The sequence below is a fragment of the Prinia subflava genome, chromosome Z, assembly GCF_021018805.1.
Source record: "Prinia subflava isolate CZ2003 ecotype Zambia chromosome Z, Cam_Psub_1.2, whole genome shotgun sequence".
Lineage (NCBI taxonomy): Eukaryota > Metazoa > Chordata > Aves > Passeriformes > Cisticolidae > Prinia > Prinia subflava.
Window position 1 is genome coordinate 38,982,244 of NC_086283.1, and position 20,234 is coordinate 39,002,477.

Consider the following 20,234-nt stretch of genomic DNA (forward strand, 5'->3'; position numbering starts at 1 on the left):
TTTGTGTTAACTCACCTGCATCACCCCTCGCTCATTGCTGAGTGTCCGGAGCTCATCTGAGTGTGCCACGCAGATCTCGTGCAAGGCCGCCAGGTCACGGGAGAGGTCAGTTCGAGAGTGCTCGGCAGTGTCTGGAAGCTCGGGAACATTCTTCAACAGAACACAGCACGTTTAGGGTGCCAAGACCAATTTTGGTCTTTCCAGCTAAACCTTCCGTCCATCTTTTATTATGAATCATCTGTTTATTTTCTCTTCACAGGCATGTGAAGTATACTGCAATTTGCAGTGCTAGCAGGATTCTCACTACAAGATCTGGTATTGCTCTTTGTGTTGATCAGAAACCTACAGCATGATGAGAAACCTACAACTCAAATCCTCTAAATGAAGAGGAAATCCATCCATTACAAGCTTTGTTATATGAATTACAAAAGAGCAACAAAGTGCAGCAAAATCTGCTGTTACCTATCACGTAACTCATGAAACTGATGATAAACCAATAACACTGCAATTAAAAACAGCAGAATAATCCAACAGGTATTTTCAAACTAACAGTTATCAGAGACCTCATGTAAAATCTCTCATTTAAAGAGAACTGATGTATCATAATATGCAGAAGTTGCAATTTAATAAGAAAAGGATGACATCTAGAACCTACCCAAATGCCACACTTGCTAGGTATTCTGAAATATCTCGTAGGTCACTTCTGAAGAATTAATTCAGCATGCTTAGCACAATCTTTTCATCTCAATTTTAAAATGAATTATTTGGTTTAAAATACATATACATAAAACAGGAAGACATAACTCCTGTTACAGCTACCACACAAAACAGTCACACTTTAAAACAATGAAGTGACAGCAGTTCGCTTTCAAACTAAAATATATAGAATGCATGCATTGAAGCTTTTGTCAGTGTTAACTGAAATTCAACCTAGTATATTTTTGAAGAAGAAATAATTTCAGTCTCTGGTCAAAACCACGTGACAAGTTATATATAAAAACTTCTGGTTTAAAAACATATTTGTATTTTTGCCCGAAATTTCTTATCTCGTAGTTATAGAATCTACTTCAGCTTCTCACATTTACAGAGGCACTAAATTAATAAAATCTTAGGAAGATACTTGATGATTTTAATTCCATATGACAGACCAGCAATTTTTAAATAAGTATTAAAAAATGTACTCAGATAAAAGCATTCAAAATTATGTGAGAGCTGATGCATTGCTGAGCTAGTTAATAAGTGTAAAAAATGAAATTTGCAATCATGCTTTGTAACTTCAGCAAATACTCTTCTTACAACTTACCCCAAGTTCATCCAAGAACATGATCATGCGATGTTTATTGCTCTTGATGAATGGATTTACCCCTTCCATATATGGCTCCTAGTAATTTTAAAAGTATTAATTAACAAATCAGTGCCAAGATAATTGTCATATCTGAAGCAACACAGTGCAGTCAGGCAGATGACACTGCAGAACAAGTATGTAAATTGGAATAATATTATATTTTTTTCAAGTATATTTCTAGTGTCTGGTGTGCAGCCAGTCAAAAGACTACAGAATTTGGTATTATATTTAGAAGATTGAGAACCTGTGATTAAAAATTTTTCTTACACATGCATACAGATACAAATCTGCATCAAGGTGAGTGTCTCTAAATACCTGTTTGCAGTGAACAGACGCTTTGTGTTCAGAGGTATCATCAAGAACAAATGCCTTCTTTCCTGTTTTGTCATTAACTCTTACATGCCAAGTTCTTTGTGTCAGAGAAACAACTTTCTCATGCCAGCCTGAAGTGATGTTAGTTATGCTTAAGTCAACAGAATTATTTTTAGATGGTTTTAGTTATTTTTATTTTCCCAGCGGAAGCCTGGAAATTGAGACCAGTCACTACTAGCATTCTGTTAGCATTCTGTTTATTGAAAGCTTGGGCTTATAAGTGCAACAGGTATCCCTGACTTACAGTTTCATTATGTCTAGCACTATTATAGTTCAAGCACGAGAGCTTTGAAGTGCTGTACCACAGAAAACAATCATCCAGTGATAAATGAGGGTCAAAGTGGAGGAAGAGAAAGTCATACATTCTGCATGAGAAAATAGCAAAAATTTTTTTGCATGCATTGATCAGGAACACGTGAAAAGCGTACTGAAAACACAATTCTAGTTTGTTCTCTGTATGTACAATTATATTCACCTTAGCTCCAAATTCAACCAGATTTGCTAAATTCTGCACAGACTTGGCGACCAGCGTCAGTGTCCTTGCAGCAGTGGGGGAAGGAGAATCTGGCAGGAATGCAAAGTAGAGAGTCACTGGCCATTACATTTAAAATTAACAGCAGTCACATGAAAATAAATTCTTTTCCCATTCATGTTCTTATAGATTATTTTTTAATATAAAACAACTGCATGTAAAAGATGTCTTTACTTGAAGTAAAATATATTGCTTTTTGTAATATCCAAAAGCCATGTTAATCTGATCATCTTATTTTCTGTAATAGCAGCACACAGAACAAGAAGGCAAAATAAATAAGTGTTACTAAGAGTTAGGTGAAATGATAACCGTTGCTCAAGACTTGAGTTCTGTTGAACAGAGGATTACTTTTTAAAAGTTTTACCTTTGAAATTAAGGAAGAACGTTTACATTTTCCTTATCTGTTTATACCCACATAAGTGGGCAATGACAAATTATACTTTTAAGTTACTGGCAGCAGGAGAACAGAGTGAATGTTACATGCAATGGTGGCCTGTATTTCCATGAACCTCTAGTCCGTAATCACTGTGACCATAAACATTTTACATTAACCACTTAAGTCAGTTAGAACTTCCTTTTCCAACAAGTAATGTTACTCAGCAGTATCCCACAAAATTACTTTTCTCCAGTTAAGGTAAATGGCTTGGTTGAAAGCATTCCACTGACACAGTTTTAGGGTTATATGGTCTGTAAGTTTCCCTCAACAGTAGTCGAGGATACTAGCTGTAGGTAACTCAGCAGGACTGTAAGGGAGAAGCTCAAAAGGCATTACTCAAATTTGTAATTAGTTCTTTACACCTGCAGTCAGAGTGCAACCCAAGTTAGGAGGTACCTAACTTGCAAACTGCCCAAAGATAATAAAATGCCAAAGAAATTATCACTTGTTCCAGGCCATGTTTCTTAAATGCTTTCTCCAAAGCGTGTACAGAAATGATTACTGTGTGACAGAAAGGAACTTCATTTGGCACAGTCCTTCTCATTTAGTACAGTTTAAAGACTGATTGTAGATAACATGCCACATTGTCTTAAAAACTGTCTTTGAAAAAAGAAAAATGCTTTTCTGAACCAGATTTTTAAAGTTTCTCTTGTATCTCCTATTTTTCAACCTTTCTGAAGGCCATCCCTCTCTCATCTTTAAGATTCTAAGATCAATTGAGTCAAAACACCACTCGAAAGGCTGGAAGCCATCTAAGCAGGACATTCAAATAAACTGTTCACAAATAATTTTCTAGGTGCACAAATGTATTCCAAGCTCTGTAGACACATACCAACTTTATAATCTTGTACATTTCAGAGATACCATTGCATTCAGCTGTTAACTCTGCCATTGCACTGCATTGAAAGTGACATCTGAAGTTCCCATAATTACATTTTTCACGCTGATAAAATACATAAACAATGCTAGACTTGACTCAAAATATTATTAAATGTAACAATGGATTTTTTTTTTCTGGACCTTGAAATTATGTTGGGGATATCCACAATCAAGCCTTTGAGGGTGAAAAGCATATACCCTAAGGAGAAGTCAGCCAAATGACATGGATAACTTGACTTGAAACACAGCATTCAAAAAAATTCCTTTTGCTACATTAGATACTACAGTTATTTCATGACTCCTGCTGCATAAAGTATAGATTCAATCTAAAGCACATAGTCACCTGAGATGATATTAAACATCCTTGGGTTCAGGATAGCAGGACAAATCAGTCGAAGAAAAACAAAGCCACTGAAATGAAACAAAATTGTATTTTGTTCAAAACCATTAGGACAATTGATGTAAAATTGTGTAATCTTTCAGGAATAAAGTTAATGTGGGATATTGTTGAGACAAACACCAGTAAATTAGCCTGTGCTCTGTAAAAATATAAATTAAGTTCATCATGCTATGGACTGCAATGAAATCTGAAAGAAGAGGCACACTGATTTCCCAATAAAGCTGAACTGTTGAAATTGTGTAGGAAGAAATTAATTGCCAAGTTATAATGAAGACAATCCCACACCATGTTTGGCTCAAACAGGAGCTACCCTTGGTCTCTGGCGTCCCAAAAATTCTGCACTGTCTGCTACTGCCAAGTCATCCATCCCACAGCCACCCACTTCCTCAAGCCATTTTAAGCTAGAGTGCAGGAATGGATGGGCAAAAAGATCTCTCCTGGCAGAACACACCTTTAGGTCAACTTCAGCTGATCCATTATCCTGATGATAGTACACTTCAGTAGAAAAATAAGGGATGTGCTACTTTCCACCATAAAAGAATTGCTGCCATTTTAAAAGCTGGAAAAAGAGTGCTCTTTTTCTGACTGCAGAGTCAGGAATTCATTCAACAGGAACACAGAACAGGCTTTAGCAGCGTGAGAAAAAATCTGTCTTCCTGTTAATACCAGAAGTAAAAACCATCATTCAGGTTAACCTCAACTCCAGCTAATTGCTGTACATTGAAGTGACATACAGACCAATCAAATCAATCTAAAATGTCTGTAATTTTGGCCTTAGACACCACCAGCACGCTGGATTTCACCACAGTAATACCACAGCCTCACTCCTAATGAAAGGAGGAAGGGAATCTTGCCTGTTGTAAAGTACACAGTTAGGGAAATCCCCACATTTCTTTAAAGTGACAAACTATTGAGGTTGATGCATCTTCTGTAAGTCCAAGACACCTAGTATGTTATGTTATAGATGTATCTTATCTCTCTGAGAAACAGAAGTTATGGGCTGGTAAGAAAACAGTTCTTGGCCAGAGGTTAGGCTAAAATACTTTCTATGGTGAGAATTCAAAGCTATGAGTCAGTAGTTAATTCTGAAGACACACACACCGATCACTCTTTTGAAGTGCTGAAATTTGAAGGCCAACAAGGTACACATGTAGCAGAGTACCTGCTGATAGGGAAGATCTGATGTACCTTACCTTTGTCAACCTTCCTAAATTAGGAATGAGCAACTATCTGCATGGGAGTTTTAAACCAGAGAGAAATGGCAGCACATTCTGACTGATACAATAGAAAAGATACACAGATATCAAAAAATTGTCCATCTGGCTCTGAATATTGAATCATTCTTAAACCAAAAACAATGCAATGAAAGGTAATAAACATCACTGAAAGCTGTGAAACTGCACTCCAGAGAGAAATTTCTAGTATTCACTTGTGAAAACGGAAAACCACAAAAACAAGTGATAAAGTATTTTTAGCATCCAGTGGAGACTACTGGAAAACTCTGAAAGTAAGCTGTTGTGTCCCCCATGTTCCCCCATCAAAACATTTTTGTTTGACCTGCCCTGGCAATGAACAGAGTTAGAACTTTTGTATTGCACTGGTTTAATAATGTAGATTGGAGTTTTGTGGCTGCTGTAAGTTCAGAACAGCCAGGTTCTGTAACCTCCAGCAACATTTTCAGAGGAGCTCCAGAATATTTCAACATGATTGGGCTCCAGTACTGTAAATTCAAAGCTAAAACCATTAAGTAAAGCTATACTGACCTCTATACTACATCAATTCTGGCAAGGCTCTAAGAACAAAACCAAGACTCCAGCAAGCTCTATCGTTAATTGGGACTTTGTGCTTCATCATCATAAATATCTTAAACACTGCAGTAACCTGTCTAAGTTCATACAGTTTTGTCACTGAAAGAAACATAGATAAGTACGCTGAAGTATGTCTTCAACAATGCTTGTTGACATACTTCCAGAATAAGGTTGTCAAGTAACTTACCTAACAACTCTGGTTCTCATGGTAGTATTAGCTGGCCATTTGTTTTGAACAGACTTCTGTAGGCACCCATAAATATACCTCAATGTCCTGCAGAAATAGTTGCTAATTACTTATTCCATTAAACTTACAGAATCAAAAAAGCTGGGTCAGAAAGGACTTAGACCAACCTCCTACTTGATGCAGAACTATTACCAACTTTGTATTAAAAACTTAGACAAATCTTTAAATTATAAATAAACTCTCAGGTAAAGTTAACAAACTTATAAAAATTCTATTTTAAAAGTATGTTTTAGAAAGTAAATTTATAAGTAACAAGGAAAACCCATTCTGTGCAATTCTGTGATCATTCAGATGTGCACTAAGTGTTTTGTAACTTAAGTAGTTTTGTTTCTTTAAGTAGTATTTCCTTCTTGAAAAAGGACTGTTTTGATGGCTGATCTTTCTTTTAGTTTCTCTCTTAACTAAAGAAAAACTGTTCTTTCCATACATGACACATAGTGAATAAAGCTAAAAAAGTTAAGCACCACAGCAATAGTCCTCTCCCATTTAAAAAAATGGAGATTTGTGGTGTATTTCAGAAAATGTTGATCACTGCATCATATGCTTAAAAGGACTGCGATTTTCAATGCTAACCCTGCAATCACTAATACAAAAGAAAATTCCACGCTACTCCAATGACTCAAAATTGAGAGTTTCATATACTTTAGAAGCTAATGACACTATGAAAGGAAACTCTGTACTATCCACTTTTTATTAGATGATTCAAATCTGAGGTATGAAAACGAGTTACTTCATCAGTTAAAAGAAGCGGGGAAAAACGGCCTCTGCATTTTCCTAGTGGACAGAAATAGGCATAGCATGGTATAACTATTGCTACTTACCTATATTTTTAATATGCTGTTAATAATTCCACCTCTTTCTCAGAGGAGAAAGACTGAGAAATACATGTCATTGTCTGCCAAATACCTCTGCCTTCTACCTTTTTGTAAAGATATGAGATTAATAATTTAATTACTATTTTGTCCCTGATCTCTTGAGTCTAGTACCTTCTGCTTTAAAAGAAAACCAGATATGGCAGCCAGAGGCTTTTATAAAACACTATTAATTATGCAAAATGTTATTTTCCCCTACCTATTTTCTATTTTCCTCTGTGTCTAAACAGTAACATTAAGATAAATCAGTAAGAACACAATTTTAAAGTGCAATGTAATTAATTGAAATGGGAATTTTCGAATATAAATCTGAATAGAAAAGTGCAAACTTACGGGGGTAGTATCTCTGCAGCCATGAATATCTTCTCCACCAATTCTGAAAGTATACTGAGTAGATGTGCCAAATTAGTGTTTACATCTTCATTTTTTTCTAACTTCGAGGGATTTAACTAAAACAGAAAAAGATTAGGTTTCTTCTTCTATCTAGAACTACATATATATATAGTTTCTGACTATTAGACACTGAATTTCAAAGAAAATTAAATATTCTGCTGCTGTACAAGTCTCTTACAGAATACATGCATGTTTCAGTAGCTTATCAGGAAATGTGAAGCAACATTTTTAAGTTCTAATATACATATCTGGCTTTTATCAGCTTGGATATTCACCTCTTCTCATCTCTGTGACTTTTTTGTCTCGCTCAATCCGAATTTCTCATGACTCCCATCTTTTCCACAATGAAGTGAAACACAAGATTTAGGAGGGTCATTTTAAAAAGAGTTTCAGGATCAGTAACAACCCTTTAGTATAAGGAATTTTACAATTAAAACAGAAGTTCAGACCTTGACTTCTACAGTATCTTCGGTTTAACAGCAGTTACCTAGATTAGGAAATTCAGTAACAGCCACACAATGACTGATAAATAATTAAAAGAAATTTTGAATAAAAACCTTAGTAACTCTACTATGAATAACATTTGAAGCCAAAATCCACGAAAAAAATCAAAAAAAAAAATCAAAATAGCTCTTAATGAACTCAGTTCCTCTATTTCTGATGAAAACAAAGTCCAGTTCTAAAGATCATTAAATGTCGCTACAACTAATACTGAATGTAAACACAACACAACAACCAATGGATTATTGTGTCAACAAACCAAAATATTTAAAAACACAGTTTAACATATCACCTCACAGGACTGCTTGCTCTCCATTATCTTTAATATGGAGTCTTTCAGCGCATGATGAACAAAACTTGTTGCTGTGGCTTTCATATACTGCTCCATAAGTGTGCTTGCTAAAGTGGTGGCACGGAACAAGGTAGTAGCTTCATCTGAAAAAAGAAATTGGAACAACTCAGACAAGGAGCCATCAAAAAGAGAGGAAGAACATGGTTACTCTTTGACATAAGCTAAAGGAGGAGGAAAAAAAAGGTAGCACCAGAACCCTTTCCTCCCCACCTGCCCAGAATCCCAGTAAACTTTTGTGTGATTTGGTGCAGTACCTTCCATACTTATCTCCCTGTCATTTAGTGTTCGTAACAACAAGGACTCAAGCTTTTCATGAAGAAAAATCTTCAGTAAAATGCCAGCCAACAGTGTTCTATCCTGTCCACAAACATGTGATAAGGCATAGACTACATGAAGTTCTTTCTGGAGTATAAGCTGAAAGAAAAACAATTTTAAAATATTCAGAAGCTTCTCCTTACATATAACAGCTTTGGAAAAATATTAGATATCTATATATATAGCTGTCTCTTAAAAATATTTGATTCCATCAACCAGTGTTACTGAGAAAAGTCCCAAATCCTCTCAACCAATGAAAAAAATTGGTTTTGACAGATAAACCATAGATGGTTAAACTTAAGTTCATACCTCTTTAAACTCACTGTATTCTTCTTCTGGCATGATCTTCTCCATGGAATATCGTGCTCGAACACGCAAAGATCCTGGCTCAATACCCTTTAATGGTACATGGGAACTGAGCTGAAACCACTCATCTGTTGCATGTCCTTTTTGTAACCGGCTTAATTGGCAACGCATAAACACTTAAACAAAAAAAAGCATTGTTCAGGTATGTTACCTCCACCAAACCAGTGCTACTATTGAATAAAAAAAGGGGGTTATTTTCAACACATCATTTTATTTGCTGGGAAAAAATACCAGCAAGAGTAAACAAAACATTTTCATCAATATATTAATGGAATAATTCTCTCTTCAATGGCTTAACAGTGTCCTGTAAACTGAAGAAGAAATACATGGCAATCTGTAAAAAATGTATACACATAAATTCAAAAATACCACACAAATATTGATATCATTTTCCTTATAACACCCCACCCATGTAAGTAGGTAAAACAGTGCTACCCTGCAAATCAAGGTTGCAGCCACAAACTAAAAAAACAAATCTAAATCTTTAGAATTCACTACTCCCTTTCTAGCCTTGGGCTGACACCACCATCAGGGTCTGCTCCTATTAATTATTACAGTGTGTGGTATTATGGTATTCCCAAACACTGACATACGTATTACTTTTATAGTAACTCCAGTCTAAACAGTTAATGTGTATTAGGTTAAAAAGTGTTCCCAAGCACTTGCTGACTAGATAATCAAAGTCAGCTCAAGAACAGCCAGATCATTAACTGGTGATGATGGTACACTGAAATTGCCAAGCAACAACCCAGACTGCAGCTGAAGTCTGGTGCAGCAGCTGGCTAGCCGGCTACAGCAGCTGGGAGGGAACAGAGGCCCATCCAGAGCACAAACTTGTGCTCCTGAGTGGAGGGGCTTTTTTCCCAGAAAGAAAGGCCCAGGCACTGTCAGAGCCAACAATGTGCCTGTGAAACACCCACCACGCTCCAAGAGGAATCCACAATTAGTTTTACATTCAGCCTATCAGTCTGCACCTCCCAGTCAAATGCCCTCTCTTTCCATGACAAAAATATTTGCTTTTACTTTTCTCACATGAAAAATAAAAAGGCCCTTAAAACCAAGATCTTTTTTTCTTTTACATCTCTGCAAAGCCAATACACCAATCTGCCTTGCAGGAATTGTCAACAGTCCCAGGAGATTTCTCATTGCCCCAGTGTTGCAATACACAGCAAGATATAATTTGATGCTGGAACAGAAAAATATCATATTTATATTGTCTTATTCAGGGCAATTCTGCTGCCTATTTCATATTCTTTGGAGTTGATGAACTGATAAAAGTAAATGCATTTACATCAAACAGCATGAAAATCAATCCATCACCACCTGCTATTTATCACCAGAGTGGAGGGAATGTCATTAGACTACGTAATAAATTGACTTTCCTAACATACCTCTCCCTGCCATCAAAGCTCAGTATTCATAACTAAGCAATGTGCTTTTCTTCTTATTTGCTTGCACATGTAAGGAATGTGTACCAAAGTGAAAGGAATGGGGAATGAGATACAGGACCTCAAACAAGTGATGATTTAGTTTTTCCCTGTGGTTATAGTAGCACTTCATAGTTATAATATAAATAATATTACTTGACTTTGATTTTTAAAAAATCATACCAAATTTCTGTACAAGTTGCTAAGTCTACAAAATAGTTGTTATCACAATTTATATTAAAGTAGTAAGACTTCAAAGTAATAAGATTTTTTTCCTGTTTATAATGTTACATTGAACTGGTAGGCTCCTTTCTGTAAGAGACTTATAATCAACATGAATTAATCTGAAATTAATCACCGTTGTGCAAGACCAAACCAGAATCTCCACTCCACCTCAACACTTTGTGATGTTGTCCTTCAAGCCCTACTAATTTAACTGTCAATAGCAGCAGATGGAATTCAACTAGTAAATTCTAGGATTTTGGATTTTTCAAGCCATATTATATATTTATTTGAGTAAGCCCTTATGCAATATACAGAAACAAAAAAGTGAATAGAATTGATGCTGAACTGTTTAGTATCATTTCTGACTATCTGGAATACTTAAACTCTAAAGTAACTATTGAACATTCATAGTAGGCAAACTTCAATGTAAAGACCTGAAAACTAAGGAAATATTTTAAAATACTGAAAAGTATTCATCCATGTATCATTTTGGTATTTAAGTTTTACGTGTTACAATGAAAGAAACAAAGCAGTGAATCCAGAAGTTAAATTTTAGAGCTTCAATCTGCACTACATGGAAGAAAAAGCAAGCGGAATAAGTGAGTTAACCCAATTAACAAATAGCAAGATGAATAGCATCAGCTGTACAGGACTGCCACTTCATAGCATTCCACAGGTAATATGTGGCTGAAAACGAAAGGAAAGATGCCTGGTTAAGGAAAGGTTATCTTGCTTTTGAAGAGTTACAGGTTTATTCTGGCACTGCAACATAACATATGTCAGAGAAGATGTGGTTTTAGCTCATTTTACCCCAGTGAACTTCACATACTTCATAGGGTTGGGGATGTATGCAGACATGTATGTTCATTCAAGCTGACTTAATGTAATATTTATCTCAAAGGAGTTATGCTGGATTATGCTTATGCCTTAAGGAGTGCAGATAACTGCAGTAAAGAAATGCAGCCAATCCTGCCCCTGACCTAGAACATGAAGCCTTCCATAACCTGAATGCACAAAACTAACAGCATCTCTTTAACCTGGACAGAGGGGAAGAAAATAAGCTGCTGAAGTATTCCACACAGGAATTACCCTTCTAAGATTCTTTTCCCAACCAAGGCTTTGGTGTAGATAGGTGATCAGTTTTCCAGCTCAAATGAATTCAAGATCAAGGTCACAACTGTAATTACAGCCCTTTAATCTGTGAGAGAGAATATATCTTTATTCCTCCTGCTATGCAGAAATGTTTCTAGTAAGAGGAGGAGAAGATATGAAATTAAATGAGGTTCTGCCAGACCATTCAAAATGAGTTGTAAATACCCACTTCAGCTAAGGTCTCCCAACAGATTGTAATAAACTCCAGAAATGAAAAAAATCAGTAAATTTAGCACTGGCCTAAGTTACAGGCCAGTAAAACAATACATACGAACTGAAAACAATTGCACTAGATTATATATACTCTGACTGCCTTGGAAGAGACAGTTTAGAACATAATGAAAAAAAAATCTTGGAACAAAATTTGAAGACAGCAGAGAAAACCATCCCACCCTGCAAGCAGCAAAGAGAGGCACAAGGCTGAAGTTGCTCTAAAGCAAGTATTGGGAAACAAGATACCTTGAAGAACAGAAAAAGAAAAAAAAACCACAAAACAACACTAAAAGTATTGTTTGGGAAGAGACTTGACCTTAAAAAAGTATTTTTTTCTACTTAACAGCTTCAAATTCACATTCTTCAAACTTTCTTTTCTAGGAAGCTGACAGACTCTACCACCTTCTTGTTGATTTGCTGGAACCAAAACCCACATTAAAGCAGCACCTGTCTGACTAACATAAGGAGAAGAAAATACAGATCTTTTCCTATTCAAAGTGATATTGAGCTAACTTCAGATTTAAGCCGAAGAGTGGTAGTAAGGGAAGAAGACAGATGAGGTAAAACGGAGAGAAGAAAGGGAAATTTTTTTCAGAGACTGCCAAGATTACTTATTTTGATAAAGAACTATACCTTTCCCTATCTCACTGGAAGCAACCAAAAACCTGAAAAGAAATTCCATGTAGTCAGATTCCAAGGAACTTACATTTTATGAAGCAGACTAATACAGAAAATTTCTCCTTGTTCTTGTTTTTTGGTAAGCACAGTCATTGTCTAGCAGATTTACAACAGTTATTGTAAAGCAGAGCTATGCGAGACATACAGGACTGGAGTACAGTGCATTTTATGACTAAAACAGTGGAAGTTCTTATTATAAAAACATTAATGGAAAGCCAATACCAGATATCAAAACTATATGCAGGCAGTATGGTGAACCTAAAAACCTACTTAATTCTCTTGTGACAATCTTTGACAAAAGCAATGATAACCACACAAAGTATCCACTGCTGTAATGTAGAAGCATCTTTTACAGAAAAATACTTACATATATCTGGATCTTTACTTTTCTTTGTTTTGTTACTAAGACTTATCTCAAATCTATTAATATCAGATGAAAGATCACTAGGAGAAAAGACAGAGAGCCTCAATTAATACTATACATGGCTGGCATTTAAGCTTTTCCTAATTTCATTTCAATCCTGAGTTACCACTATCAGCCACTAATATTAGCAAAAATAGGTACCTACAGAAAATTCTGCCCATGCAGAACCTGTCTGAAAGGTTGCTGCTGTATAAACACATATACAGTATTTTTTAAATACTGTAAAACAATAAACAAGTGTTAAGAATCTTAACTCTGATACAAATTAAAAGTGAAATTTACTAATTCAAGATAATTAAGACTTACTCAAAGACAAATTCTTCAGACCATACAGGATTCTGTCCTTCCCTGATGTGTGTTTTTGCTACCTGGACACTGTTTAGGTAGATATTACAATATGGATTTGTAAAATGCTTTACTGGGAGCGTATGAGCTTCTTCTACATGCAAAATGAGACTGCTGACCTAAAAAAAAATAAACAGTTTATTTTTTGTTGCTAAAATACAAAGCACATGAATGAATTATTTTTAATCCTCTGTGCAGAGGCTTAATGTTAATATGAGAATAGTGAATACAAAACTCCTTACTAGAAGAGTGAAGACCAAAGGTACTGGAACACTTTAAGAAGCACAAGGAACAAAATAAGAGTAACTCAAATTATTACTGAAAACAAATATCCAGACCCATGTTTCTAAGGCATCCTGGGTTTTTATTTTAAAATCATTTTAGAAGCATTAGGATTTGCAAATAACTTTTCCAGCCACAGAAAATTCTACTGAAACAGAAGACTAGCACTTTGAGTAAGAGCCATGAACAATTCCAAATACAGTGGTTTATTGTTTGGTGCTTTCCTAACAGATTATGTAAAATTCTCTTGTGCAACACATTACATTGTATTCCTTTATGTAGATAAGCACCGTCTTTGCTTTTTGAAGAAAAGAAATCCCTTGTTGCTTTGCTTTTGCACCCTGAAGCTCCCAACTGCACCTGTCACTTTATCTGTAAATTCATCTAATTTAGTTCACTAATTCAGAATTATCCAAACTTCTTTATCATTCACAACCAAACAGTTGTGGTTATAACTTTTTATTCACCATTTTATTCCCTTCTCTACGACCTGTAACAACTACATTCAATGTTCCTAAGATTAAATCATGTCAGGAATTGTTAAGTATTTCCCTGTTACCTTCAATCATTACAGACACAGCTATTTAAGACTGACTGCCCTCTCTCTCTGAAGAAATTCTGGCATACATGACACTTTCAAAAAGTCAAGAGAAATTAAGACAAAAGCATGGCTCAGCATGTATCTGCTACATAAAATGAGTATCATTAGTTAAATAACATGCATTTATATGTAAATAAAATGTAAATAAGGAGTATTTTATCTATGTGTCATATAAATTTTTATATTTTTTTTCTGTTTACATGTCATACTAATTTTTAAATTTTCCCGTGTGAGGCATATGTGAAAAGCTGCTGACTTCTTTAGACTTTTATTCACAACATGCTACTGTTGAAAGGGAAATTCTGAGATTTATGAATATCATTTTGCACAGAGGAGACAAAATACTTCTCCTCCACATGCACCTCCAACCCCACAGTATCAGCTTTACCTGACGCAGACGTTTATTTGATGTTCCTGGACTGGTTTTTCTTAAACTGCAAAACACCTGCAGAGCTTTCATCCAGTCCTAAGAGAGAAGAATGCAGAAGAATGTAACAAAACCAAGCCAGGTACAGCTTCTTGCAGTGGAACAGACATATCTGCAAAAAGTATCTGAATTTTCACTTTAGCTTGGCAAAACCGAAGTTTTCTGTAATTCCACAAATATTAAAGCAATATTAAAGCAATTTTATTATCTTTACTAAGCAAAACCTCATAAAGAATTTGCAAATCTGAACAATTTTCTCTTTCAGAATTATCAAGCCTTAATAATGGATATACAGTGTGACCTCTGCCAATTTTCCAGTGTAATGATACCACAAGAAATTGCAAATTGTATATAAAATTAAGCAAATCTTGTTTACTTCTGAGAAAATTGCATTTAACAAGCCGAAGTGGTCTGATTATTCTCTCCAGCACTCCCATATGGCAGTTATAACACTGTATACGTCAAACAAAAACTGAACAATTAACAGAGAAACACAAAGCATATATCCAGCTTTCTCTGCTTTGTCTTTGGAAGGTAGAAGATATATTATAGCCTCATTCTCTAGTTACTGTCTCCCACTGAATCCTGTACATTTCTTGCAAAGCACAAAATTTAGGTTTTGACCAACAGTCTTCTCTTTAGTCAGTATCTCAAATATCTGCCATCTACTCTCAAAGTACAATTTAACAATGTCATTAAAACCCCCACAACACTGCTTCAACCATTCTTCACATTTTAACATTCTCCACATTTTAAAAATACAGGAATATGCAGCACTGCATCTATTCTCAGCTTTGTGTTAGGCTTGAGTTAGGCTTCAGCTTTCAAATCCTTCCAAGGAAGAGCTTTCAGCTACACCTCACCAAGTTTCTATTTTTCTGTGAAATGTTAGAAAGTAAAGAAAGTCGAGCGTTCTCAAAAGAGAAATATTTGTAAACTTTCCTGGGCCAAAGACATATTATAAAGAAACCTGAAACAATTATGTTCTGTATTAATGCAGTGAACAGCTTGTTAAGCAGCTTCAAAACCAAGAGCAAATTAAACCAAATGTTTAGGAAACAAAACAGGATATTCTATCTTCTACACGTTCTTAATTCTTTTACTTTTTAGAAAGCAAAAAATTTTACAGATATGACAAAAATTAATTAAGGAGCATGGAATTTAATTTATATATTCTCAACTATGATACAGCACATTGCTTCTCAAAGACAGTATACTGACAGTTGTATGACAAATGCACTACATTCTTATGTCATCTCTGCATTTAACTGTTTGCATTAATTTAACAAGAAAATCTGTGCTTTCCTTTATATACAGCACACAAAAAAGACTATCTTTATAGACTTCACACTAGGGTGAATACAGTCTGAGTGCTCTAGAAAGCTTTCATTCCATTCAAATAATAATAATCAAATGCAAAGTTTAACTTCTAATTCAACCTATACATTAGAGCTGTGAACCTGTAGAGCTTAAAACTTCATAAACAAGAACATTGTCATTTTAGATACAATCTGCTGGTAAAGTAATTTTTCAGAAGCAGGCTTCTATCCCCCGATTCTTAATCAGTTAACATTACTGTTAAGAGAGCTAGTAACTAAAGACACCATACAAACCCAGAAAACCTTACACTGTGCACCATTGGGGCTATGCACAACTACCAGTTTATATACATGGCAAATAACTGGAAAAAGTTCAATCCACTTTGGTCACTGGGCACATATACATGCATTGACATTTTTTTTCACTCTAAAGTAAAACTCTCACTTACTATGCTGTGTTTTATAACATGGAAAAGACTTGAAGGGTATATTTTTTCTTCTGAGTTGAACTATATCAAAAACATGTGTGTTCTACAGAAACAGAAAACATAAAGTAATGGAAGTTCTGTGCATGGCACCTGACTGGAATTTGTCAAAACTGAAACCCTGAAGAATAGGTAATACAGATGCTGTATTTTTAGTACCAGTCTTGCCCCTCAGAGATCTGCTACTAGTCCATTTCAACAACATATGATAAAAAGTTACTTTTTTTTTTACACTTAGCAAATAAAAGCTCTCACCTGTGCTTGTTCTGGAGTTTCGCCTGCAAAGTAAAAGATGTAATGCTCTTCACTAAAGTGCTGAACTACTATCTGAAAACAGTTTGGCCTTAAAGATAAAAATAAAAAAAAAACAACAAAAATTAAGTTTAATTAATCTTCACATATTAACAGACACCTTCAATTAATCTGTGCCAAAACAAAGTTTACACTGAACTAACAGATTTCTGTCTGTAAAGGTGCATTGAACAATTGCATCCATTTTTATTCATCTACATGTTACCATCACACATGGAAACAGGAAGAACTCCAACAAAATTTCTCAGATCTTCAAAACTGTATTTTGTTTTTAAATGTATTGTAACATTTTAAGAAAACTAGAGTATATGCAGTCTGCTTCAGAATATTGATACATTTTTAGAATGGTATGTACAGAACAGGCATGTATGCTGGCTTACAGTCAAGGCAAAAACCAGCCATCTGAAAAAATCTGTCAACAAGGATTATTCCTAGAGTTTAAAAGCAGCAGAGATTCAGCATTATTTCACAATCAGTTAATTGTACATTAAGGATTTTTCTTTCAGGAAACAGTAACCTAAGGAGTCCCCTATATGAATGTGTCCCGCAGCTCTCATGACCAGTGAAATGTGTACTAGATCATACACAAAGCATTTGAGTCTATGTGACACAAAGCTCTACAACCTTGAATGCTGCAGAAGTACAGACTTCACTGCACTCCTGAGGAAACAGCAGAGACTGTTTTTTATCAGCTACTTGAAGCGCAGGAGGAACTCTGTGTCAGCTGCAGTTCCTCACTAACAGCTTCCTAAGCTGCTGCAACCATGCATGTCCTCCTACACACCTGTAACTACCACCGAGCACCCAACTATGCTCTAACCCACAACACAGGGTTTCTTAAAAGCTGTTAAGAGAAAAAATCAGAATGTTGATTGATTACAATATATACCAAAGCTTCCTGCCTAATTGTCAACTACATAGGGAAAGTTTCAGCAATTTTTTTCATACTCTTTACCTGTATTTGTGCTCCTCATTCCAGTAGTTAAATATTTGAGGTTTTTTTCAAAATGATCATAAAGATTTTAAAAAACCCCAAACAGACAGAGCAAAGCATCAGTCTTTGCAGATCGAGAAATGTCACTAATTTTAAGTTTTACTCTGTTTTTTCACAGAGTAACTACAAGGTGACTGTATACAATTTTTCAATGAATATTAAGATCCTTAGGATAACTAGAATTTCTCACTTCTATCATTTATTATATAAATAAATGTAGTTATTTCTTCTATCAAACACTATAATACAGGCCAGCGGAGTTGGTTTTGTAACTGTCAATGAAAAAATACATAAATGCTCTTCTTAATTTCTAGCAGTATCTAAATGACTTCTGATTCTCAACTTTCTTGCTGATAGTCACCTCCCTTGTGGTCAGCATATTTTGAATATCAAAATATTACAGTAAATAAGATTCAATGTGTAAGTAACTCTGAGTATAGTAATTGTGCAAAAACAATCTCTGAGGATGTTTACTTACATGAACTAGTATGCCACAAACAAAGTACTTGTTTTTAAACAGAAAAGCACTTACCGACTTCTAACCAAGTTAGTTTTCAAATACCTATCAAAATAATGTAGAACTTTTAGAACTTAAAAAAACCCATTTATCTTATTAAATCTTGGTGCAACAGGATTAAAAAAAGCTGATGTCTTACCTGCCAAATAAACTGTCATGTACTCCATAGACAGAACAGACGCTAAGGTCTATTAGTCCTTTGGGTTTTGTGGCTCGTTTTTCACTTTCAAAATAAATAAGTTGGGCATCATTTCCCTCTAATATAAAGTACAAGTTTTTCCATCTTTTTCCTTTACCTGTACAAGGATCAAGCAAACGGTTACAATACTGTCTAAAACAACATGTAAATTCTGTAAATTAAGAAAACAGAAGAGGGCAGTAAAGCTTCTGTCAAATTCTGAAGAGAAGAACAATGTACAGATAATCCCACTAATCCCAGTTATAGCATCAGTATACACATTCAGTTTTATAAAAAATGGGATTAAAACCAGCTCCTCTTCACAAATGCAAGCAGAGTTGCAAAAGGTTCTTCAAACATCTTCAGTGCTTTCAACTGCATTATGCAAGTGCACATGAGCTGTCCCTGAGCTCCTCTCAGTGTTACGCCTGTATGTACAGTGATTGTAAACAATGACAGTGTGGACCGCATTCACTAGGTTTTTTTTTAAGAAATGGACTCTTGATATTAGAAAGTTACTCCTAAACTCTGACCAATGTTTAACAGATTGCATTACAAGACCTTAAAACATATAGCCGCAGAACAGAAATTAAAATATTCTATATGCAAACTTAAATCAGAATCAACCCGCAAACACATCCGTAGGTAAGAATTTCGTTCCACTTGCTGCAAAAAAAGGTGCTTTGAATTACAATGGATTAGGAGCATTCTATAACAAGTTAATGCTTAAATCAGAGTACCATTTAGAAAAAACTTTCAGCCTTTATTTTATACTTTATTCATCATAAATCCACTGGGGCCTCAATAAACTAGTAGCAACATTGTTTTCAAAATACAAATGTAACACTCATTTATTATACTATGACTCCTGGATGGAAGAGTGATTTTATTGCACTTATTCCATATATACTACGTGCATCTCTCTACACGAGAGTACTCCAATTTGCCTCTTTTAGCCTAATTTTTCCAAGTCATTTGCATTTCTTTCCTTACTCTCTACACCTCTCATAATGACATCTCTCTACACCTCTCATAATAAACCTTACCAACAAACGAAATGCTTCCTTTGTTCTGTTCAGAAAGTGTAGTTTGGGGTTCTTTAATGTCTCTTGTATTAGCCTATATGTAAACTCTTACCTTCTTTCTTGCATTAGGTCACTATCCAGATTAGCACCTTAACTTATCCTTCTTGTTATTTGCAGAATTTTTGTTATTGATATCATTTTTCTGCATGCATTAATGTTGATCTTTTCAAAAAGTAGAAATATAACACTCTAGGGACTAGCTTCCTCAAAACTTCAGAAACTTGTTCAATGGAAATTTCTTCAGGGTAATACTGAAGGTTACACTGAAATAAGTCAAGCTGTCAGCTTTTAATGTGCTTATTGTATGTTATGCTGTGTCAGCACTGGAAGCATAAAAAGTCACTATATCCTTTGTATGGCAGACTGCATTTTAAAATTATGACTGAAAACATAAAACCAGCTGTTCTCTGCAGTGAATGTACAGATTTGCACTATTCTAGCTCTCTCAGACGTCTACCAGCTAGAACTTAGTGAGTTCCATATTAAGTATAAACATTTCATGAAAATATATTTCATTTTGTGATTTTGAATGGTACCTTTGACAAGGATTCCTAGTTTTTGTGCTGTGCTGATTTTTTCAGAACTGACAACCAAAATTTTTACGCTGCACATAATTTTATGTATCATACTGTTCTATTCATCTAGTACCTAAGGAAAGAGATCTTTCACACTCCTTACACACTTTCTAGAACCTTTTCCCCACTTCAATTTTTTGCACTTTCCAGTACCAGTAAACTCACGAAATTCAGCTA

At 35.1% G+C, this 20,234-nt stretch overlaps 1 protein-coding gene across 1 annotated transcript in view; it reads right to left on the minus strand.

The window, feature by feature from the left end:
* RASA1 (RAS p21 protein activator 1) overlaps positions 1–20,234 on the minus strand; it is a 53,706-nt gene that overhangs the window by 1,570 nt on the left and 31,902 nt on the right. Inside the window, exons 11-24 of the mRNA XM_063423861.1 lie at positions 18,359–18,515; positions 16,652–16,739; positions 14,554–14,631; positions 13,244–13,401; positions 12,881–12,957; positions 8,762–8,934; positions 8,392–8,551; positions 8,078–8,220; positions 7,225–7,340; positions 5,960–6,046; positions 3,908–3,975; positions 2,193–2,281; positions 1,304–1,381; positions 16–150 (exon numbers count right to left, since the gene is read on the minus strand). Of these exons, the coding sequence (XP_063279931.1) occupies positions 16–150; positions 1,304–1,381; positions 2,193–2,281; positions 3,908–3,975; positions 5,960–6,046; positions 7,225–7,340; positions 8,078–8,220; positions 8,392–8,551; positions 8,762–8,934; positions 12,881–12,957; positions 13,244–13,401; positions 14,554–14,631; positions 16,652–16,739; positions 18,359–18,515 (1,607 nt within the window). The remainder of the gene's footprint in view (positions 1–15; positions 151–1,303; positions 1,382–2,192; positions 2,282–3,907; positions 3,976–5,959; positions 6,047–7,224; positions 7,341–8,077; positions 8,221–8,391; positions 8,552–8,761; positions 8,935–12,880; positions 12,958–13,243; positions 13,402–14,553; positions 14,632–16,651; positions 16,740–18,358; positions 18,516–20,234) is intronic.